Source organism: Zonotrichia leucophrys, chromosome 10 (genome assembly GCF_028769735.1).
Source record: "Zonotrichia leucophrys gambelii isolate GWCS_2022_RI chromosome 10, RI_Zleu_2.0, whole genome shotgun sequence".
In the NCBI taxonomy this organism is placed as follows: Eukaryota; Metazoa; Chordata; class Aves; order Passeriformes; family Passerellidae; genus Zonotrichia; species Zonotrichia leucophrys.
Window position 1 is genome coordinate 14,301,686 of NC_088180.1, and position 24,514 is coordinate 14,326,199.

Genomic DNA, 24,514 nt, shown 5'->3' on the forward strand with positions numbered 1-24,514 from the left:
AATTATCTGCTGCTGTGGAATGCAACAGGTGGATCTTTGATTGGTCCATGTTGGTTGTTTCTAATTAATGGCCAATCACAGTCAGCTGGCTTGGACTCTCTGAGAGTCACGAGCTTTTGCTATCATTCCATTTTCCTTTCTATTCCTTGCAAGCTTTCTGATTAAGTCCTTTCTTCTGTTTTAATATAATATATAAATAATAAAATAATAAATCAGTCTTCTGAAACATGGAGTCAAGATTCTCATCTCTTTCCTCGTCCTGGGACCCCTGTGAACACCACCACAATTGGTGACCCCGAGTGATGAAAACTCCACACACCTCTCCATTTTTCCTCTCTTGCAGTGATCCCCAAAGTGACCAAGCACCTGCTGTCCAACCCCGTGTTCACCTGCATCATCCTGGCAGCCTGCATGGAGATCGCCGTGGTGGCCGGCTTCGCCGCCTTCCTGGGCAAGTATCTGGAGCAGCAGTTCAACCTCACCACCTCCTCTGCCAACCAGCTCCTGGGTGAGTAACCACGGGCACACCAAACCTCCAGAGGGATTTAGGAGTGCTCAGCATGGCTGGTAACTTCTGCTGGTTAGGCTGCCCAAAAAGTGACTTGTTTGAGATGCGTCTGTAAGTGGGAGGGTTGGCCTTCAGCTGTGCCATGGCTGTCTGGTCCAGAACAGAGCTCCAGCATCCTTTCTCCACTGCATCCTGCTGCCGTCACTTCCCCTGGGAGGCAGTGTGGGACAGCCAGGATGGGAGAGTCTGTGAGAGCCTTGGAAGCAGCAGAAATGGGCTGTCTGATTGCCCAGGACTGCAGTGATGGTGTGGCCATTGACCTGCTTGTCTCATGGTTCTGGTGCCCCACAGTTCTGCAGCCCATCTCAGTCTGGTTAGGAAGCCCAGTGTCTCCTGTTGGTCACTACAGCTTTCCCCTTGGCCTGGAAATGACAAGATTGCAATGAGCACTTCAAGTACCTGAGTTAGTGCAGCTTGGTCGTCTTTCAAATGTCCCTTCTCTCTGACCATTCCATGCTGCTGTGATTTCACGTTCTACATTCCTCAGTGTTCATTTGTTCCCTGTCAGGACACTGGTGGCAGAATATTCATTTATTTTGTGCTGCTGCTCATCGCAGGCAGGCCCAGCCATTTGTTTATGACAGCCCTCCTCTCAGCAGCACCCAATTAAGATATCTGCAAGTTGATCTTGGATGATCTGTGGCCACAGCTTGCCAGATGGGCAGCTGGCAGTGATCTGTCAAAAATGGGACATCAGGAAATGGGTGGATCTTCATATCACAACAAGGAGTTTGCAAGCTGCTCTCCTGACAGTTGTTTATTTCCCTATTAAACTCATTGATGTCTTCTGGTTTTGGCCTGGATTTCCAAAAGAAACAATCCCCTGCAGTCAGCCTTGCCTCCCCCCAGCAATTCAGGAATTTGCTAGTGAATTTTAATATGATTTGACAGAAGGCCAGAGGTCTCAAAGTTGTTAGGCAATTCCATCTTTCCTGAAAATTAAAGGCTTGGCAAAGGAAAGTAACTTCACTCTTGACCCAGTGGGAGAAGGGAAAAAGCAAAGAGGAGATCACCCATGAGCCAGAGCACAACCTGCTTCTGACCTGACAGGGGGAAAGGACACTTGGGTACCTCCATGTTTCTCACAGCAACTTGTTTAAACAAAGTTGTAATCAGATTTCTCACATGGTGTTTAAGGGAGTCTAGGAATGCCAGGACTGGGATTCTCTCCTAAGCACAGTTCAGGCAGTGAGATCTGCAGTGTAACTGGCAGCAAAGGGATAAAAGCAATCCCAAACAAGCATAGTGGGGTAATTTCTGTCTGTGCTGGAAAGGGAGTCACTTCTGGCAGTGATTTTGCATTTCACAGTTAAAGAAAATTCTTTTAGGGAGATTTCATATTTTCAAATGCTGCTCCTGCCTAGTCTCTGAAGATCAGACTCCTGTGAGTCTCACCAGCAAGGCTCATCCAAAGCCTCCAGACACCTCAGAAAATTCCTGACTTTATTTACTGCTGCTTAGGTCAGGCTGGGCCAAGTTCAGCAAGCCTGGCATTGCCTCCAGCCTGGATGAGAACTGGCAGAATATCCTGGTTCCTCCATGCAAGGCAGCATGCCTGTTTGCATCTGTTCCTTTTTTTGGGCAGCCCCAGCTTGGTGCTGCTCCAGCAGTTGGGCACTGCGAGGTTTCCTCGTGCCAGTGCACAGCTCTGGATGCTGGAGAGTTCTTGGCCTTGCTAACTGCTTTTTCCTCTTGCAGGGATGACAGCAATCCCGTGTGCATGCCTGGGCATATTCTTGGGTGGCCTCCTGGTGAAGAAGCTCAGCCTGTCTGCTCTGGGAGCCATCAGGATGGCCATGCTGGTGAACCTGGTGTCCACAGCTTGCTACGTGTCCTTCCTGTTCCTGGGCTGTGACACAGGACCTGTGGCAGGGGTTACTGTTCCCTATGGAAACAAGTGAGTCCACGGAGAGTTTCAGGGAGCTCTACCAGCATAAATCCATGTTAGTGTCCTGGAGAGGCAGTGCAGACAGCCACAGAACAAGCACAGAGAAGTCAGTGTGATGTGGGCTCCTAATCTGGCATGTTTCCATGCCACTCACCACTGAGGGACCTGAGCACCTGCAGATGACTACAGAATTTCACTAAAATCTGAAATTCAGTCAATCTGAGTCAAAAGGTGCCAGACCTGGGTCTGTACCCACAGGCATCTCTGTAGCATTGGGTCTGGTTTGTCCTGGCAGTAAGGGACATGCACTGCTCTCTACATTGATTTCAGTGCCTGAGGGGAATTTGTTGAACCAGGTTTTAGATGCCTGGAAATACAGATATGGTGAAGAGAGAGTGTTTTTGGCTGCAGGCCCATTTTAATGTGAGAAGTGAGACCTACATAACCCTGTTTTGTCCTGCACTCACAGGCCTTGGAGAGAGTTATGTGGTATTTTCTTCCTGAGTGCTCCTGTATGCAGTGGCAGCTCTTTAGATGACAACATCAGCCTGTCAGCTCCTTGCAGAAAAACACAGAGCAATCTCCACAGCATCTCTCTGTGTTTCCTTGAGGCTTTTTGTTGAGGTAACAGGGCAGCCCAAGCCTTGCATTAGACTCTCTTTTGCAGGGGATAGTAGCCATGGCATTTCAGTCTCCAAGGAGAGGCTGAGCCTGGATTTCGTAGAGCTGGAACCCAGCTAGCCTGCCCACTGCTTTTTTTTAATGTGTTTGCCTTAACTCTCCCCCTCAAAGGCATCTTTGTGAGGCAACAGTTGGGAAAACTGGCTGATACCACGCTGTCCATTAATTTCTTTCTCTCTTTGTCTTGCAGCTCAACTCCAACCTCATCTCTGGACCCATATTCCCCATGCAATAACAACTGTGAATGCCAAACTGATTCCTTCACTCCAGTGTGTGGGGCAGACGGGGTCACATACTTATCTGCCTGCTTTGCTGGCTGCAGCAGCACGGTGAGTGGCCTTTCCTGGGGACCTCTCACCTGTAGGAACAGTTCTGGGAGCTCAAGTGGGTGAGGTTCCTGCGTGTCTGGTGGGGTAGCTCACCCACAGCCAGGGGCTGCACTCCCAAAAGCTCAGCTCACAGCTCTGGTGGGGCTGAGGCCCTGTTGTTCTTCACTCTGTTCCATACATGCCCAGTCTCTGCAGGGTCACCCATGGAGCAGGATGGGATCTCACAACCTCCTGCCCTGGTTTTCCTCCTCAGCAGGGAAGCAAGGAATGTGATGGGAGATCTGCACAGGTGTCCTCTGCAGGAGATCCCTAGCCCAGAAGGGAGAGCTGAGGAAACTGCTCCTCTTTTGTCCTGTTACTCCTCATCTCCCCTGTTCTCCACCCTGCCCAACCCTTTCAGTCTTTTTCCTCCTGCTCTTTCCCTCAATCTGGTTCCTAGACAGTGGTGAGCAGTTGCTGGTTTTATTCACCCTTGTTTAAGCTTTCCTTTAACTCTGCTTGCTTATTTCTCTTTCCTTGCTTTGCTCTGAGGCAGCAGCAAGAGCAGTTGTCAGGGGAGCAGAGTTTCCATCCAAAGACATTCTGCATTTTTCAGTTCTCTCTAAGAGATTTTTTTCCCTTAGAAAAGTCATAAAGAATAAACTATAAAACTGGATAAGGAAGATGTGGGGAATTTTTAACAATATCTTAAAGCCAGCTTTTTCATTTTTTGCTGCTGAAATGTTAATGTCTTCTAGGTTACACTGAAAATGAGTGCTCCTGTGGGTGGGGACTGGTGGGATTCCTGCATCCTTGCTCACTGCCTGGGGCTGTGTGGAGTCTGTGGGAGGTCAGCCTGGTCACAGGCACTGTTTGTGCCTACACATCAGTGCTCACCATGTGCAATTATCCCCCCAAGGCTTCATCCTTCCTCTCTGAGGAGATACCAGGCATCCCTTTGACACACCACAGTTTTGAGCTTTCAGCAGCCCTACAAGGATCCACATCAATGTGAAGGTGTTACCTCCCTGCCCTCTTCTTCCTCCTCCTCCTCCTCCCAATAAGCCAACACCTGAGGTGGCAGCAGGATGATTTTAAGAGGAAACCAGTGTGTTTCAGGCACACAGAATGGTGTCTCACCAGCTCACCAAGCCTTCAGCAGGTGTTCAGCTGCTGTGGTGTGTGGCTGGAGCATGGCAGAGATCTGTGCAGCACAGGGCAAAGCTCTGACTCCGCTGGAAGGAGCATGGTAATGAAAATTCAGCTCTGCCCCTTCAGTCTGCAGCTGCCTGACCTTGTGCTCTGCAAGAACAAACCTCTCAGCAAAAAAACTCACTCTCCCTCATGCTCTCTCTTACTCACTCCTTCTCATTTTGCCTTTTTGTTGTCATCCTTGGGGTTCTTCTCATCTCTTTGTTTTGTGGGGGTTTTTTGCAGTAACATTTTGAACACAAATTGGTGAAGCAATAGCACCTGCTGGGAAGGGCATTATCAAGAATTATGGACCAGTTTGGCCATGCAATGGCCTTGAGGCAAAGCCAAATTGCCAAACCAAGTTTTAAACCCATAATCCAGGTAATGACCTGTCTGGAGGGTCTTGTGAATGTTATGTGCTTGTGATGAGGCAAGGGTTGCTTTTTACTGGGACATAAAATTCTCTGAATGCTTTATTTAACTTTACTACATTTTACCTTTCTGACTGCTTCTCTTCACTTTTCCTCTGTGAACAATTTCTAAAAGCAATGTGTAGCTCAGGTATTTCTTTCTTTTTCATTCCTTCTCTCTTACTGAGCTGATTTCAGAGGTGCATTTGTCCAAAAAGCCATAGGAATATCAGTGCTGGTAGGCAGAGCTCTGGCACCCCCAGGACTTTCCTTTCCAGCCATTCCTGGGAATGACCCTTGCATACCACGTGCTGGGCTGTGCATCCTGTTTCTTTGATGCCACTGACTCTCTAATATTTTGGCTGGAGACACATGAATTCCAGCCTGGAGTTACAATTTTGCATTGAAATACCAGCCTGTCCCTTCCCTGTCAGAGCCAGAGCTTAAAAAATTAGTAATTAAAAACATGGGTGATTTGCATGGATAATCACAGCAAAGTCAGGATGCTGTTAAAGGTGTAAACTCTGCATCTGTGTACACATAAATCTGGGTGTGGAGGTTGCTGGGCAGCAGAAGGTTCTGATAACAAGTGGTTGGATGCAGTGGGGTTGCAGACAAGGAGATCTACAGAAGTTTGGCACTGGTAGCAAAAAATTTCCTCTCCACAGGACAAAGTCATAACTCCATCTTTGATGTTTCCTTGTTTGATGTCTGTGAGTTGCATACTGTGTCAGTAATAAAAGATCAAAGATCTGCCAGGTAAGGATGAGGTGCAGTGCTAAGCAAGCTGAGGTGGTTGCTACAAACCACTCACACTGCTTCGGGCCAGCACCTTGAAGCAAAGTGGTCAAAAAAGCAGATTGAGGGGCAAATTTTCAGGCAGTGAAAGTAAAATCTGCCTTGTGCTTTGTAAAAAAAAATCATACCTGTGAGAGGACAGTGTGCCCCACCACTGCCCAAAGCAGGTACTGTATGTCTCTTGATAAAAGCCCATGGAAAATAAACACCCAATTCTGCGTGTTTGCTGTGATGGGGATTTTGTCCAAAGGTTATTCAGTGCAGGTGTGTACTTTTCCAGACTTACATGGATTTTGATCCACAGCCTTGCCCAGGCTGGTGGCTGGCAATGCACTGCAGTAAGAGCCAGGAGCTACAAATTCCTGTTGTCTGTGCAAACACCACCTCAGTGGTGCTAATTGTCACCGTTCTGGAGCCTTCAGGTGTCAGCTTCTAACTCACAGCACAGGAATTTGTTATTTTAATTACTGCTTGCCAGCAGAAAGGCACCTGCATGTCTGCTCCAGCTCTCCTAGAGTTCTGCACCACAGTCTCTCTTGTCCTCTGTGCACTTAATTGGAAAAAAAATGATTTGACTCCTGTGCAGGAGAAAGAGATTGGTGTCAGAAAGGTTGGAGTGGTATCCCTGCTGATCCTTATCTTTGGAGGCAGTGAACCACAAAGTGTGCTTTTGTATGGTCCTAAGGGGACCCCTTTGGCAGAAAAGCAAAGGAATTTCTGCTTGCACATGGTAGGGGAGAAGGGGAGGAGATTGAGCTGCTTTTCAATATGTTATATTTTATGACGTTGCTCCTCATCCAGACATGTGACCTGCAAACCCAGCAGGCCTGTGAAGACAAGCCATGAATCATTAATGACTGTTTCTTTCTGTGTTCGTTAAGGGATTTCTTGGTAGTATTGTGTGCCTTAATTGCACTGACATCCCCCACTCAGAAATTCAGGAGGGCGAGTTGGAAAATAAGGGGAAAAAAAAAATCCTTAAATCTGTGACTGGCAAACAAAGCTTCTTTTCACATCCTGCACTTGCTGGAGAGATCAAAGCAAAATGCAGTCATTCCACCCTCCTTCTGATCACATATTGATAAAGTTTATCTTGCTTGACTTGAGCTTTTAGCTCAACACAAATCTCTCTGAACCAGATGTCATTTATTAGCCCTGGAGTGCACTGAGGTCCAGCAGCCTCCCTGCTGCCAGGCTGTGGTGGTTCAGCTCTGGGTGAGCTGCAGCACCCATTGTGTGTGGCTCCTGCCCAGGGTTTGAGGTGCTGCAAGCAGTCTGAGAGCAGGGCTGCAGATTTACCAGCATTTAATGTGCTTCAGTTTAATTGCAACAGCCAAGAGGACGGAGGTAAATAAGAAAGTAATTAGAACCATAATGGGGGGAATCTTCCTTGTCACAGAGACACAGATTGTTTCTTTATTCTCCTCCAAAGAGGTAGAACTGGGTAATAATTCTGTCACTGTGACATTTATGGGAGAGACTTGAAAGGAGCAGAAGAAAAGAAACAAGCCAAGGGACAGCTTTCCCTTGCTGGCAGCGTGCGTCAGCTCTGATGCTCCTGAAACTGTTTCCAAACCCCCTCCAACAAGCACTTAGGAGTTATTTAATTGACCATTAGAGGATTAGGCATTGCTGCTGACAAGCCCTGTTACAAAGGGTGGGATCAGAGCTCTCCCCTCTGCTGACTCCTTGTGCTCCTCTGCAGAACCTCAGTGGCTGCTCGTGCCTCACCTCGGTCCCTCCCGAAAACGCCACCGTGGTTCCTGGCAAGTGCCCCAGCCCTGGGTGTGAAGAGGCCTTCCTGACATTCCTGTGTGTGATGTGTGTCTGCAGCATGATCGGGGCCATGGCGCAGACACCGTCCGTCATCATCCTCATCAGGTAGGGTGTCAGTCATCATCCTCATCAGGGCTTTGGTCATCATCCTCATCAGGGGGGGCTTCAGTCATCATTCTCGCCAAGTTGGGCCATCAGTCACCATCCTCATCAGATGGGGCTGCTCTTGGCATGGGATCATGGCTGGAGGGACCCTAAGGCACAGGGGGGAGCTGAGGGTCCTCCACATCTCCTGGCCTCTGCCTTTTACACCAAGTTCACTGTCCCCAGACCCTTGACTTTGAACTGAACCTCCATTCAAGCTGTTTTCTCCCTAAGCTATTTTTTTTCACTTGTTAGTGCCTGGTTTAGCCAGGCATGGCCCCAGTTCAGGGCCTGCAGTATGGAGCTGCTGGAGAGAAAACAGGAGCTGCTCGAGCTCTCCTTTGGTGGAGGGAGTGAGGTGGGACTGGGCCCCCAAACGGACAAGATTCCTGCAGGGATGTTGCAGAGAATGGTGGAAGGGTTGTTCTTCTGGGACTAACATGGAAATACAGATGTGCAGTTTCCAGTCCAGCTAGTAAAGAGGTTACAGCTGCATTGGGAGAGGGGCAGAACTGCCACCTCATGTTCTCAACATGTAATGACTTAGAGAGAGGCTTAGGCTCACCTTTAGAGATGATCTGGAGACCACAGAAACCACAGAAAAATTTAAAGCTAGCTTTGGTGAGTACCTCCCTGACTGGAGTTTAACTTCTCTCACCCTGGACCAAGTCCAAGAACATAAGGAACTTGGAAGTCTGAAGGACATGTCTGAGTTAAGCCAATGTGAATAGGTGGGCAAAAGTAGCTTATTCAAATAACTGACCTTGTGTTATTTCCAGACATATGAAACACTTCACCTTATGATATACATAGATATCTAAGCCCACATTTATCCAAAATTACTTAGCTGTCCAAGCTGTCACTTACTGAGACTAATAACCAGAGGCATAAATAGCAGATCCATTCTGCTGCCTGGAAAATTCCAATAAAATTCAATCAATAAGGTCTGTATTAGAAACACACTCTTGAGTGGATTTTGGACAGAACAGCTCTGTGAGGGCATGTCTCCCTGCAGGATACAAAATGAGATATTCCACCTACTAGTTCATTTCTCTCTTTGCATCTCCGGTAGCTAAAGAGAAATCAAATTTCCTCATGATAAATATTGTGACAAAAGCAATTTTGAGTTTGAAGAGTTCTTTGTTCAAGGAAGCTGCCAGCACCTTTAGGATACAACATGGAGACATCTTAGTGTTGTCTTCAAATGAGATAAGCCAGGAAGAAGAATACCAGGGAATAAGAAAAGCAAAGGGAAGATGAAACATACTCAGTTCAGAGCTGTAGGAAATAAACAATTCACACATCCAGATTTGTAACTTCACTCAGAATCACTGATAGCTGACAAAATGTACCAAATGTACAGCAGAGAGCTCTGAGCCAGATAGCACCTCATGCTCTCTTGCAACTGCCATCTTCCATTACATAAAGAAAGTTGTGGCATATGAATGTGTCCTTGGTGTCCAGAGCAGTGACAAGTGACACTGGCAGCTCCCATGGTTATTTAAAAATGGACTCAGTGTCTACAAATTAAATGTCTTGTCTTAGCAAGTCATTTGGTCACTGCTGTAGTCGGTGAGAAAAGGAGATGTCTCCAAGTGGCAATTTTTACTCCAGCCTAAGGTATGGGGTTTGAGTTTGGTCTTAAATATAGAAAAGTGGACGGAAGGACACCACCACCAGTTAAAAGCCCACTGTGAATATTCCATGTGATAATCTATTTTTTCATTAAAATAAACTTTTAATGCTCTGTTTCCTACATTTCTCACCCAACTGAAGAATCCTATTTGAGCCAACCCATTAACCATTGGAACATTTTTCCAAGGTCATATAATTCCTGGCATAAAGGCTTTGGATATAAAGTGTGGGGGTCTGCCTGGAAACTGCTGCAATTCATCCCTAGGTCACAGGCTTCTCACAGAAGTCATGGTGTGATATTACATGGCCCATGAATGTGTGAGAGGAGGGCAGATGATCAGAAGGATCTTCTCCTAACTTAAAAGCTCTCTTAAAAACTGGTTCTGTTTTATCAGTTTTGGCTGGTGTTTCTCCAGTGTATTTATACAGAGAACCACCCCTGCCATGAGTAGTTTTTCAAAGCACCTTTGAAGGATAACTCCTAATGCAACAGTGGTTGTGTTCATAGCTGAAGACACTGCAAACTGCATGAAAACTAGTGTTGAGCACTTCCTCACTGAACCACCAAGCTGACTGAACCTTTTGATCCACCCTTCTCCAAGGGTGGTCTCTTGTTCCCAATAGTCTGAGGGGTTTCAGAACCAAAAGTTTTCTCTCTCTCCAGTCCTCAACATCTGCAGCCTTGAAAATTTGATGGGAAGCTTATAAACATCCGATGTCAACATTAGCTGTTGTTATTAATGATTTGGCTAATTCCTGAGCCTATCACCAATGCAATTACTTTTGGGGCTGTAGGCAGTTCAGGAGAAGGCAGAAGAAAAACCCCATTAATGACTTTTTGAAGAGGTGCTGGTGGCATCCTGGCTGACAGCACAGAATGGCCACGGGGTGTGTTAATCAAAGCAGAACAACAGGAATTGATTTCTCTCTCCTCCTCCCTGCAGGACTGTGAGCCCTGAACTCAAGTCTTACGCTCTGGGGGTGCTTTTCCTGCTGCTCCGGTTGCTTGGTAGGTACAAAAGTTGTGCATCCTTCTCTCCCACCCTTTGTTCCCTCTTGGAACACTCAATTTTTAACATGCAGAAGTTGGTTTCTACTCTGTTGCAGAAGTTGATTTCTAGTCTCTGATTTCTACTCTGTAGTGCTGTCCTTGTTGTGAAAGGGGTCTGACACACTGGGGTCCAAGCCCCTCTCCATGAGGGATGTCACACCAAGGCTCCTGAAGCACTTTTCCTGCCATTTGTGTGGTGCTAATGGAAGAAAATGCAGTGTTGCATGAGAAATGGCTGTTTCTCCCATGGTCCCACACAACCAGTCTCTCTTCTGTAGCTGTTAATAACGTGTCAGCAGCTTGCAGAATTACTGCTGCACTGCATACTGCTGAAGGAGAGGGATATGGATTTTCACTCTCCTTTGAGGGACAGGACCTGTGCTACATGGTGAGTTTGCCCCTTCCTTTGGGTGTCTCAGATCTGAAACCAGGAAAATGAGACAAGCTGAGTCCTTGTTTTCTCCTGTGGGTTTAAATCCCATAAAAATGCTTATGGCTCCTCCTCTGCACCAGCATGTTCTGCTCATGTATGAATTAAAGGGAACATACCAGGCTGCTGCTTGTTTCTGGCTGGTTTTTTTTCCCTTCTGGAAGAGGTGGCTCCTATTTTAAAGCTCTTCTGTTTCAGCTCTTTAGTCTCAGTGGTTCAGGGCAAAATCCTCTGATCCATTGTTTTGTGGGACCATCTCATGCCCAGGGTTTCTGCATGTTGGGAGTGGAACTTATTTTTTTAGCAAGGCACAGAAAGCACCTTCCCTGCATGGCTCCCTTGGTCCCAAAGGAATGAGCTGGGGACTAAAGTGCCATTTCTTAGGCTACAGCAAGGCACTGGGAAGTACAGGACTGAAAATCCAGCAGTACCAGACATCGCTCTGAATAAGTGACTTCATTTTTTACTTGTTTTTTTAACACCTTAATCCCCATAAGCTGAACAGGAAATCGTGCTCCCAGGCCAGTTTACAATTAAGCCAATTAGATGTCCATTGGTTTTCGTGAAGTAACTGCAGCCATACAAAAAGCTCCCTCAAGTTAACGTGCCCAGAGCTCAGATAACTCAAAGGGAAGTTTCTGGGATGACCCAGGTCAGCTCTGGTTCAAGCCTTGCAAACACAGCATTTTCTTTAGCTGCTGGTGCTGCTCGTGGGTTTTGGCCTGACTTCAGCTGTGACTGGCTGAATGTGGAGTCTCAGCAGACAAGTGTGCAAGGAAGATGGCTGTGGGCTGTTGTTTCCAAAGGAAAAATACTTAGAGGGGGGAGATTCTTATCTTTTCTTTTTTCCTTTCAAAAGAGAGAAGCCTCCTGAGATAGCAGCATCCTGAATTCCTCTAAAACCAGGCTCAGACATGTATACTTAAGTTGAACAGATTTCTTTTTTTTCATTCCAGTAAAGAAGCCATAGTGAGAATTTAAATCCAAATCTTTATATGTTGCTCTGTCACTAAGGGATTCCCATGAAATAAGACAATACATCCTGAAGCATATCAGCAATGTAGCTGGAACGCAGGGAAAATGAAGAGAAAGATACTTTTCTGTATGAGCAAGGGTATCCAAATTGTGCCTCTATCAACCTGAGGTTTGAGAATAGCTTTACTGATTTATTTTAAAAGCTTTTCAGTTCACCTTTAAGCTTTGACTTAAGAAGACAGCGATAATAGCTGCTTCTTACACCAAAGGAGAGAATTAAATGCAGGAGGTATGAGACCCGAAGGTGCAATCCTAGCTAATAGATTTCAGTAAGACAGAAGCACCTTTTTTTATGCAGCCCTACAGTTTCTGCTGTGAAATATATATAAATATATATAGAGAGAGCAGAAATTTTTGCAACACTTTGCAGTAAGAGGTAGGACATGATTGACTCTCTTTAATATTCACTGTAATAACATGAAACATGACTGAATTCTCCCAGTATCCTCCTGCATATATTGTCTCATTTCATAGGATTTCTGCTGTGAGAGGGCAGCCTAACAGTGTCTTCATATAAAAGCATTACTGCAGTTTCCCAGAGAAGACAGTAAAGCAGTACCATTGGAGCCAAAGGTTTGGAATGGATTTGTCTGGAATGGCAAAGAATTCAGTGTTCACCATGCATCATGGAAGAGCCTCTGCTTACCAGGGCACTTCCTCAGATTTTTTTCCTCCAAGCTCATGTTGTTTGCCTCTTATTCTGACATGACAAAACCCTACAGTGTTTCACTCTCAGAAGGAATTTCTGGTGTGCAGTGCAACTGCTCACCTCCCTTGTCTCAGGGGTTATGAGCACCAACTTGCTCCTGTGTGTCTCTCGTCCTCTCCTCTGCTAAAAACAGCCTGAAATACTCACTAGTTGCTAAAGGGTTTTCCACATGACTGCATTCACATGGGAGTAGCTTTGGAGTTCAAGGGAAACAGGTCCTTCCTCAAGTGTTATGAGGAGAACTTTCCAGGCCAAATTGTGGTGGACACCAGGCTGGAGCCAGCAGGTGGGAATGGCAGCTCTCCCTGCAGCTCAGCCTGCACATCTCCAAAGCTTTGTGTCAGCATCTCTCAGCATGTTCACAAGCAGGGACTCACCTCAAAATGATGATCCAAATGTGGCTTTCTGTTATTACAGAAAGAATGTGGCTCCTCAGTCACTGCCAGATGTGGATATTCCCCCTGAGGTGCCATCCAGCAGCACTGGGCACACAAACTGCAGTCAGCAGCAGAGCCTCTTGCTTCTTTGTGGCAGGAGCCCAGCTGAATTTTTAAAATCCAGGCTGAGTGTGTGGTTGTTCACAGGTTTCAACTAAAAAAGTGTCTTTGAACTTAGAAGCAGAACCAGCCCAGCCTGGATTTTCCAGTCATTGAAATGATGAACACAGAGCTGGTGCTGATATTTTTTCGAGAACATAGATAGGTTTTTAGATATGATGACTGGAATTAGTATTTCTAACAAACAGATTGTCTTGCTTTTTTATCATCTGGTTTTACTTACTACATTTGTGCTATTAATGACTGGTTCAAATGAGAACCAAAAGCCCATATAACCTCTCTTAATTCCTGCATTTACCAACATATAAGGAAGATCAAACAAAATCTACAGAGCTCCAGTCATCAAGAAAATAAAATAAAGAGATCTCAGTTACCAGAGAGAACAGTGAAGACAACCAATTTATTTGTAGTCTTAGGATACATGTCATGAATGTCACTACTTTGCTCGTGACAAGCTGAAGGAAGGTAGCTTTTTTAAGCCTGGAAATCCAGGTTAATGATGAAACTAGATCCAAGATTAAACACTTTCCTGTCTAAAAACTGCACTCCTTGTGTCTGCTGTCACAGGTATTTATAGAGTCTCAGGCATCAGAGCACCTACAGATGCATTGATACTGTCAGGGGGGTGTTGTGCCTGCCTGCTGTTGGATTTCAGGAGATGCAATGCTCCCCTTTGCTCACTGCCTTAACCCACAGCAGTGACTTCATCCATCAGGGCTTTTTTCAGGGTTTTTCTGCTTCTAGCCTCTGCCCATAAATACAGCAGAAGGTAGAGAAATGGTTACATTATGTAGAATGTTAACATTTTCTTCCCAGTGCTGCGCAGGCTGGCTGGGGAGCGCAGAGCTGGAGCGTGGATGTCCTAATCACCATCAGGCTAATGGGAAATGGGGGGTTGCTGCAGTGTCCCTGCAGGATGAGGGAAAGGAGACAAGAAAAACATTTCTTTTATTAGTTAAATGAGATTGGAGTGATTACTTTGCTTGAAGATTGCAGCTCTTCTGCAAACCATGATTGAGAAACACTCATTGGTAGTTAGCTGCAGTGGCTGTGGGAGAATCCTGCTGTGATATTTCATTTAATGGCACTCTAAAATTTTCCCTTCTTTTCTGATGGCATCTTTGACATCTATTATGGGCTATTGTTTCTTTTCCTTTGATCCAGAGAAAACCTTTTGCTATGTTTTGATATCAGGGTACAGTCCAAAACGGGATCTCAATGCTGAGGCTGATTTTAGGTGCTGAACTGGAATGCTATGAGATCCTTTAGGGCAACACTCTAAAGTGCAGAATTGCCAGTTTAGAGATGGTGAGCTGCAAGGCTGTCCTCCTCTTTCATTTATCCCTCCACTTAGTCTCATTAGGCAAACAAGAAGCTTAATAAAAGCCACTCAGACTTGAATAAGATTCTTGCTGCATGTTGATATCAGCAGGATATAACGTCTCTTCCACAGATAAGTCCAAGCTAAAGGCTCATCCACAAACTTCATTCAGGTTGATTTAGAACTTCAAAAATTAAAATCACAGGCTGCAGCTGGGACTGTTAGCCTTGATAAAGTACCCTCTTTCCATTCACTGCAGTCACGTCCTCTCTCTTTATAGAAGCATGATTTGTCTCTCTTATTTTGGCAGGTTTTATCCCACCTCCGCTGATCTTCGGGGCCGGGATTGACTCCACGTGTCTGTTCTGGAGCACGTTCTGTGGGGAGCAAGGAGCCTGTGCACTGTATGACAATGTGGTCTACAGATACCTGTATGTCAGCATTGCCATCGCCCTCAAGTCCTTTGCATTCATCCTGTACACAACCACCTGGCAGTGCTTGAGGAAAAACTATAAAAGATACATCAAGAACCACGAAGGTGGTCTCAGCACTAGTGAGTTTTTTGCCTCTACTCTCACCCTAGACAATCTGGGGCGGGACTCGGTGCCCCAAAATCAACCACATAGGACAAAATTTATCTATAACCTTGAAGATCATGAGTGGTGTGAAAATATGGAGTCTGTTTTATAGTGACTGTGGAGGAGTGAACTATATTAATAATACAAGGGTCCTTTTTAATAAAAACAAGGAGAGAGCACGAATGGAAGAAGAAACAACTGCAAAACAGCAACAGCAACACAGGAAACTTTTGTCTTTTTCTCAAAGCCAGACCCAGCGAGGATTCTTGAGAACAGAGTGTTTTGATGGGATCACTTGTGACATCCTGCAGGGTGCTGGAGAAAGCAGGGAGCCCTTGTGGCTGGGCACCAGCCCCTTTGGTGACAGCACGAGCTTCCAAGGAGGGCACCTGCAGAGTTTGAGCAGAGTTTGGCACGGGGTGTAGAGAAAGCAAGCTGATAACAGCAAGCTGATAACAGCAGGGTGATAACAGCAAGCTGATAACAGCAATAGGTCCTTTCCCAGTTGGGATGGGGTGTGTGGAGCCCTGCAGGGCTGGCCAGGCTGGGTGCTGCTCCAACCTGCTGCATCCAAAATGGCAAAGAGGGAGCGGTGCTGGAGCCCTTCCACCAGTCACACTCTGTCACCAGCCACGAGCCCAGGATGAATTCCTTGAAAGCTGCTGGAAACCTTCCCAGTGGCCAGCGATGCTGTCAGGGGTATCCAAGTCCTTCCAGGCCTGGCTTATTCACAGATTGCAGCTCCTGTGGCTGTCTGTGAATATCCAGGCTCAGATCTCAAACCCAGTAGAGTTCAAGACGTTTGCTCACACTTGCCAAACGTGCTGTCATTTTTAAAGGGGGATGAGTTCCAAATACTTATCTGTGTAGTCCTCTAATAAGATGGGTTTTTTTGGAATTATTTTCGAGTATGTGTTAACCCTTAAATTGCTGACACTTTTCCATGAGGAGGATTTATTTATGCTAGTTTGGGGAAGGATCCTGTTTAATTCACCCAAACATAATGTGACTCAAGGGGTTTGTTTAATCCTCTGCATTTTTTATCCATACGCCTTCATTCTAATATGCTACCAAGCCAATGAAGACACATAATATGTTTTTAAAGAAGAGAATGAATGCACTGTGTCTCTATAAAAAACAATTGTCTGTTGGAGAATTATAGATAATATGATGATTTACATAATATAGTTTTTTCATATTCTATGTGACTCAGTGAATACATATATATGTGGAGAGGCTGTTGATGTTCTCTCCAGTTTTTAAAGATATATATATATAATTTGCAATCTAGAAATTGTGTGGTGGATGTTTTCTTTAAAGTGTGTGTGTGTGCGTGCGTGTGTACAAATGAGAGGAATACTGACCTTAATCCTTCAGCCCTCACAACTGGTGTTTTATTTTTCACCTGAGAAATTCCACTGACTTTCAGTGGAAGCCATGTGAGGAAGATGGAATCATCTCTCCTGGATGCCAGATTTTGTTTGTACATGGGAATAGTACAAACAATAGTCCCTCTGGAATGCTGGGTTAAGGGAGCAGAGGCTGGCCAGCACTGAGCAGCTCCAACTTCCATTCAGCTCCCCACAAAGCATCCATGCAGGAGCAGATTTGGCTTGGCCCCTGCAGTGCAGTCTTACCTAAACCTGCAAAAACCATGGGGAAACTTTCATCTGATAACAAGAAACATGGGGGTCAGGCTTATTTTGTATGCACATTTTTGTTTTCCAAAACATTCCTGCTGGGAAGCAATGCAAATTGGTGGCATTTGATGAGATTTTTTCCCAGGTACCGGAATTGTTTCCAATGGACTAAATGTCAGAAGGGCTTTAAGGGTTAGCATCATAATTAAGAGTTCCTTTTTTTGTGTGAATTTTGAAGCTGTTGTGAACTTGAGGATGTTTAGAGCAGTAACCTGGCATGTTGAGTCAAATGCTGGATGCCACTTCCATGCAGGTGGCAGAGGGGCTGATCTTCCCCAAGTCCTTGTCCATTGGTGCAGTGGGCACCCCAGAGCTGGCACAATTACAGAGGGTTGATAACTTGTCACTCATGTTCAACACATTTTTAGCACACTTTTCTCTTATCCAGGCTTTGTAACATGGGTGTGGAGTATCAAACTGCTTCCACTTGATTGAATTTATATGTGTGCTTGCAGCTTATGCACAGAATTACATGTTCAGCAACAATAAGGGCAGGAGAAAAGGATGTATCCAATAAACTCCGTTGTGCCAAATACTCAACAGATATTGTAATTGCAGATATTTAATTCTTGGGTTTCAGCCATATTAAGAATCACTCAATTGATGAAGGAGTTTAAGGAAAAAAAACTATTAAGCTATGCAGTGCCATTGTTATGTTGGGTGGTAAATGATGCTTTTTAGACCATTATGTTGGTTTAGTATATCTGATCTGCTAAAATAGAGAAACTGCATCCATAAAACAATGAATTCCAAAAAGTCACAGGGTGCATAACTGTCTCATAAAATACATATAATTGTCAAGAATGAGCCTTTGAAATCATTCTGTACAGTTCTCTCCATTCTGCAGATTTATTACTTAGACTGCTGTCTTTCCAAATGTTAGCTCATAATTTTATACTATACACACACTTTCAGACTCCAACACAAATGTCACACAATAGAACCTTTCTAAAAGCCTGATTGCTTGAAATTTCATAACCCCTTTCACAATTTCATGATTTTCCCCTCTGAAAGTCCAAGGTGAAGGAGAATAGCATGCTGATTGATATGATGTAAAACAAACTCCCAGTGTTCGTGAGCTGCGGCTTGTTGCTGCAGTCAAAGTCTCCCTTGACCGGAGTTATAGAAACAGGATTCCAGGGCACATAACATTTTCATTTTTGTTTTTCTTTACTTTTTTCATTTGATCTCTTCTCTTAGTATGTGTGGGAGATGCAGTTGAATGGGGTTACTTATGTTATTTTTAAGCTGTAACTTGAAATTCCTGCATGATTGTTTTTTTATTTCTTTTGATAATGGAACTCTTGAAAATCTTTTCCCCCATCCCACTCTTTTCTTTTTTTTTTCCCCAGGGTTAGGTCTGATGCCTGTATTGTGAAGGGCTTTGCTGTCAGTGCTTTGGTACAGATTTAAGAACAGATCTTTAGTTGAAAGAAAATACACAGACCAAACCCTTCATCCACACCAGCAGGCATTTTGGGGTTTTTTTCTGATTTCAGAGCCACAAGCCATTTTTGCCTGCAACCCAATTTTTGTTACAGAATAACAAAGGAAGAGTGTCAGACATCCCCCCCTTTTCCCAAACTGTGTTATGGGCCTTTCAGCTGTCAGCGCTTCACCTCCATCCTGCAACTGCCTTAACCATGCAGGAAACTCAAAAAACAAGGATGGAGTTAGAAAATCACCCATTAACAGGAACACGGGCATGCTCTGAGCTGTGTGGTCCAGATCCAGTGGTGGAAATTGTTTGTTCATATTCAAGGGCATTGAAATTCAGGGGTTTGTTGAGGCCTCAGTCTCAGCAGAATTGTTCTTTTGGCATTTCCAAGCACTGTGTTCCCCATGTGGCTGTCTGCTAAGGAATGGGATGTCTGGAAAAACAAATTACTTGAGATTCTGCAGTCTCTCTGGGATTGACCAGTTGCCTTGCATGACTGCAGGTTGGGGTTTCCTTTCCCTTGCTCAGATCCCACTCTGGAATGGCCCCAGTGGAATCAAAAGGGGACCCCAATCTAAAATTGGTGCAGATGACACTGGAATAGTTTTCTTTGCATCCTTGTTAACAAGGTGATGCATTTCCAGAACCTTCTTTTAATACCTATAGAAATAATCCATTTTTCTGACTTTACCCAGCACATCTTGGATGTAGACTGGGACTGAGAAGTCCATCACTTGAATTACCACTTGAATATCACAAACCTTCCATTCTTGGCAGTTCAGCTCAATAATGGGGACCTCCCTCTGCCATTCTCCTCTGAGATGCACTGAACTCCTCAGTGCTGCTGCTCTTCATCATGGTTGGCTCTCACCTTGCTCAGAAGGTGAGAAGGGAAAGATGCAGAGAGGAATTAACTTCCATTATCTGACTTAGCTACACTTCAGAATGCTTCCAAATTGAACTGATGGTCTGCAGACATTTGGAAAGTGATTGGAGTATTTCCAAATGGCTGAGATGCATTTACTTCTTTTGCCTTGCAAAAAAAAAAAAAAAAAAAAATTCAAATTAAGGGAATGAATGTGATTTGAACCCCCTTCTATCCCCATCAGAGTTTTATGTTCATCACATTGCAGTGGAGGCAATGTGCTGAAGGTTCACCTTTGTGTCTCAGACAGACTTTTTTTCTCAGTAAATGGGGTTTTGGGACACAGAAACTCCATCTCACAAGCAGCAGTTTCACTCTACAGCCAACCCACAACAAGCTGAAGCCTACCAGCACTGTGAAGCTTTAGCCCCCAGGCCAGCCACAGCTGTTGCTGCCATAAGAGAGTTTGTCACAGCTGGGTGTGCTTGGCTTGGTGTTTTCTTCAGACTTTGGCATTCTTGGTGTGATGCTTGCTTTATTCTTGGCAGGTGATGTGGGGAATTGTCAGTGTAAAAGACACATGCAAATGCTTCACTGGACTGATGTGATAACAGCTTTGTTTCTTTATTCACAAGGGTTCCCAGACTTACTCCTGCTCTGCCTTTAAATGCAGCTGTGCTCATCTATCCCCCTAATTTCATGTGAACTGTGTTTGCGGACAGCAGCAGGTTTGTTGTTGTTCACTCTCCAGATCTGATTAATATGTGCAGAGCTCACAAGCCTCCTGTGCACGGGGCAGAGCACCCCTGATTACAAGCAATAATACTGACCTGCTCTGGTTTGCAATAGGGCTTCTGGCTTTTCCTACTAAATCTGGGTTCACCTCTCCCAGAATCCCACCCTACTGCTGTGCCTCACCTATTTTGTTGGCAGCCAATTTAGAATTGGTGGGAATATAGGCAGCAGTTTAAGATGGGAGCCTGTGGTGTGAGCCAGGTTCAGCCCTGCTTATCTGATGGTTGAGACTGATCCAAGGAGGAAAGGAGGAAAGTAACTGAGCCACTCAGCGTCTCTGAAAGGATTATCCACCCTTCTGTGCTCCTGGACAGCCCTACCTCCACCAGACCCATGGTTTGTGGGTGTTTTCTTCCAAACTAACCATCAGCTCCCTTTCTCTAGCCAGTTCTTCCTTCCCCCAGTGGCAAAGCACAGCTTGGCTCTACCAAGTCAGTACAAGGTATCCAGAGAGGTATCCTGGCATGCAAATATTACTGAGAGGCATTTAAATTTGCCTGGCATGCCAGCAGGTCTCGCTCAGTTTTACATATGTTCAAAATGTTACAGTTTGTTCTGCTTATATCCCCTAAATCTATAACCTTCAGGCTGCAAATGATGTTCTCTATCATTCCATTGACATTTCTAGCCAATCTGAGTCTTAATACAATTGCTTTGCTGAAAAATGGCCTTTCAGCAGTTCTTAGACATGAGGTGCTTCTTTATTAACTAGTGATGCCAAGTAAAATCTTTGGCCATTGTCTGTTCCCTGGATCCAGGGGAGCAGAGGGAGGCTGTGCCTGCCCAGCGGCAATACTGATGTTTCCTGGGGCAGAGTGTGAACATGGGCTGCTTTTCCTTCAGCTTCAGGCTTGCCTTGGCTGCTTGGCTCTGAGCATCTCTCAGTCCCAAAAGGACACAGGGAATTCAGGAGAAGCCTTGTGGACAGAGCAATCTATTTAGAGTAGGACTTGAGGATATTTGTAGTGTTAATGTTGTTTTGCTTGTCAAAGCTTTGCTTCAATCTCTCTTTCTTTGATGAATGGAGTGACCCCAGGGATGGGGTCTGTGGGATGGGATGACTTTGTGATCTTTCCCCCATTTATTCAGATTTAAGTGTGGCAGAGCAGGGTGTCCAACCCTAAGAAGGAAAAGCTTTGTCCTACCTTGAACAGTTTGTGGTGCTGGACTTGTTCTGAACAAAGTTGGTGTCTGCATATGGAAAGAAGCAGTAAGAAACTTGTCAGCTGCAACTTGGCAAATAATTTATAGCAACTTCATACATGAATCTTCCCCTTTATTTCTTCCTTGTAAATTGCTGAGAAAACCAAGAAAAGACCTCCAGTGTATTTTGAAGGTCATTTCTGCATATCATCTATGGTCTGGAGAAGTTGGAAAAGCTTTCTTGTAATCCATACACAGGGATTTGTTCTGGATGGACTTAAAACTCACAGGGGTTATTTCTGCTCCCTGAGTTCCCTAAGCTGGAATTTTCTCATCAGTAAGAATATTTAGCTCAAAAGTCTGTGATTAGGAATTGAGTAAGATGATCCTTGCTCAGTGTCAGTGGGCTGGACACCCCGTGCTCCAGGACAGGCAAAGCTTCCCACTCACAGTCCTCTTCCCAGGAATATTCTCTCACAGATGCTTGAAATTCTCAGTAGCTCTACTGGTTAAAGCACTCATTTGAGTAATTGCTGAGAGCAAACACCAGAAGGGTATGAACCCAGGCAACAGCAAATTGGTATTGAGGTGAAGCAGGTGCTGTAAATTTTATTTGCAATGTTTGCACAGCTCCTGGATCAGAAGCAGAAACCTCTGGGGCATCAAGAGAGTTGCATATGGCCTAACATATCTTAGTTCTTCCCAAATGAATTGCCCATGGGTGGGACAGCAAAAGGCATCGTTCTCTGCCACGGATACCTGAGCCCCCAAACCCGTTTTCTCTTGCAGTATGGCATCGCACAAACAGCAGTGCATTTACCCCTCAGAGCAAACAGTGCTGTGCTTTTGGTGCCTCACAACTCTAACTGTGAACTTGAAAGGAAGAAACGACCCCTGCTCTTCACCTGTGACCCTTCCTGCTCAACCAGAGGAGGAGGAGGATGGTGATCCCTCGTGGAGACTCACAGCTGTTCTCCTAAAGTCTTACTGCAGCACGACCAAATGGTGCTCTGTGATCACCATGGGTGGCCTACTCCCTGTGCTAGGGCTCTGTAGCTCAGCTGCAGCCCCACATTGCCTTCACTTGGTGTTCTGGTGCAAAGCATGGTGAGGAGGCTGCACATGACTGCCCCTGAGGTCTGCCAGTGTTCTGTGACCACCAAAGCTTTGGAGTCTCCACGTTAGCCCACGAAAGCAGCTTCCCTCACCTGTTTTTGGGGAACAGCCATCCCAGAGCAGCTTCCCTCACCTGGTTTTGGGGAACAGCCATCCCAGGGCAGGTTCAGGGGGAAGCTGGAGCAGCGCACAACAGGGAGCTCACATCCATGGGGAGGAGGGGGTGGGATGGAGCAGAGGAAGAGCTGTGACATTTTAAAACCCATAGTGCCTACCACTGCAAATGGAACGCTGTATTGTATTATATTACACATGACTACCATGTAAATAAAGTACAATAAATGTGGTGTTCGTTGGGATTTTGATACAAGTCAAATGCGGTCTTCAGAAATGGTTTTTTTTCCCTGCTGTGTGTACTTATATCACATTCCAGGCACGGGGACATTTGGAGTTGTGGGAGCTAACAATGCATAAATGGCATTAGATGGGGCATGGTTGCAGTAGGGCTGTTCTGAAATTCCTTTTGCCCCGTGCAGGTGAGACACGAGCACCATCTGAAATCAGTTTACACAGGCAGGAGGAGAGCAGCTCTGGATGTGGCTCATGGGCAGAGGAGATGCCCAGCCAGTCCTTGGCCATGCCTCATTCATGGTGGCGAAACAGCCAGGTTTCAGTGGCTGTTCTCTCTTTCTTTGTTTTCCTGCTGCACAGGTTGATCAGCAGCCCATGCCCTGCCTGTGTAACCTGGTTATTCCCCACCCCTGACAGCCCTCAGTGGCAGCTACACATGAGCAAACTCAAAGCATATTGGGAAAGAAGTTCTTGCCCAGCTGGCTCCTCTGTGTCTCTGACAGAGATTGAGGGGCTTGGGGTTTTGGCTAGTAAGAGTAAGTATTAGGAATCTACTTTGTTCCTTAACTCACTCCCTTATCCATCATTCTCTTTCTCCATAGTGTAAATAAAGAAAATAATACATTTTCACAAGGCAAGGCTGCCATGTGCCCTCCAAATCATGATGCATGTCTTGACTGGGTTGTTGGTGGGAGTTCTTCTGGGCTTCAGAAGCTCAGGGCTTCTCTGACAAGTGTTTGCAGCTGGTGTGTGGGAGCAATCTCCCATCAGAGCATGGAGAGTGCTTCCACACTGATTGTCTTGTTGGAGAACAACACCACCCCATGCAGTTTGTCACACCTGTGCTTGAAACTCACCTGCAGAGCTCTGTGCAGGGTGCAGAGCACTGGAGGAGTGTTTACCTGCCTCTACCAGAGCAGTCCATGGTGTTTGTCCCTCCAACCATTGCTGTCCTCCACAGTCACCTGGGCAGAGCAGCATTTGTGGGTTCTGGAGAAGAGGAGGTCTGTCCTTCCTGCACAGAGCATCTCCACAAATGGTCTGTAGCACCTGGATGAGCCCACATGCCACTGCCCCTTCTTGGGCTGAGGGTTTCTGTTTTCCTTCCTGTTTTCCTTCCCCGCCCAAGGGAAAGTGGTCCTCAGAAAGGTCTTTGAACTTTGCTGGTAAATTGACTGCTGGTAATTTTTCAGACTTCCAAAATAAACCAAAACCTGGTTTGGAAAAGGAAATGTTTCACTGTACAATTGACTTTAAAAAAAAAAAAATAAAAGAAAAAAGAGAAGCCACATGCTCGATATATTTTGAGTACTGTGTTCTGTATTTTTGCAGCTTATATTTTCCAGATGAGCAGTTTAGAAATATGTGATGTGAAAAACATACTGTAAGTTTGCTGTAAATGATATTAAAAACACTATTTTCATTCTTGTCCTGTCTCACTGGCTCATCTCTTTGGTTCTCCCAGGTTGGCTGGCTGGGCTGGTGCTCTGACTGGTCCAGAAGGTTCTCAGCCTCAGTAAAAGCAGGGTTGAGAGTTCAGGTTGGAGGTTTACTAGAAATTACAGTGGGAGTGAATGTGCAGTGCCTTCAGGGGGGAGGTCAATGAAGGAGTGATTGTGGAAGAGAAGGTGAGGCAGGTTTTGGGAAGGGCAAAATAATTGAAGAAAGGAAAGAGAGAGCAAGGGCATCCTAAATTCCTACCTAACAGAGGAACTTGAACACCTGGAAGACACTAAAACAAGGAGGAGCTCAGAGGAAACATGATTGGAGCAGGAAAATGCTGGATGTGTCGGTGGTGATGAATATGTCTCACACTCTTTGTGTCAGTTCAGCTGTGGAGGGGAAAAAAAAAGAGCTTTTAGCTGAAATAGCAACAGCTGAGTGAAGTGGCTGAGCCCTGCCATGTACCCTGAGCCCCTGCAGCTGCAGAAGCTTCTCCATCTCCATCAGTGGGATCACACCCAGAGGGTGACAATTCCTGAGGATTCAGTGACACACACTTCGTCCTGTTCCAGCTGCTGTA

General features: G+C 45.4%; 1 protein-coding gene across 1 annotated transcript in view; it reads left to right on the forward strand.

Annotated features, from left to right (window-relative positions):
* Nucleotides 1-23,793, forward strand: part of SLCO3A1 (solute carrier organic anion transporter family member 3A1) — a 140,431-nt gene extending 116,638 nt beyond the window's left edge. Inside the window, exons 5-10 of the mRNA XM_064722719.1 lie at nt 344-508; nt 2,267-2,465; nt 3,328-3,466; nt 7,553-7,728; nt 10,347-10,411; nt 14,816-23,793. Of these exons, the coding sequence (XP_064578789.1) occupies nt 344-508; nt 2,267-2,465; nt 3,328-3,466; nt 7,553-7,728; nt 10,347-10,411; nt 14,816-15,195 (1,124 nt within the window). The 3' untranslated portion in view covers nt 15,196-23,793. The remainder of the gene's footprint in view (nt 1-343; nt 509-2,266; nt 2,466-3,327; nt 3,467-7,552; nt 7,729-10,346; nt 10,412-14,815) is intronic.
* Nucleotides 23,794-24,514: the final 721 nt, after the last annotated feature.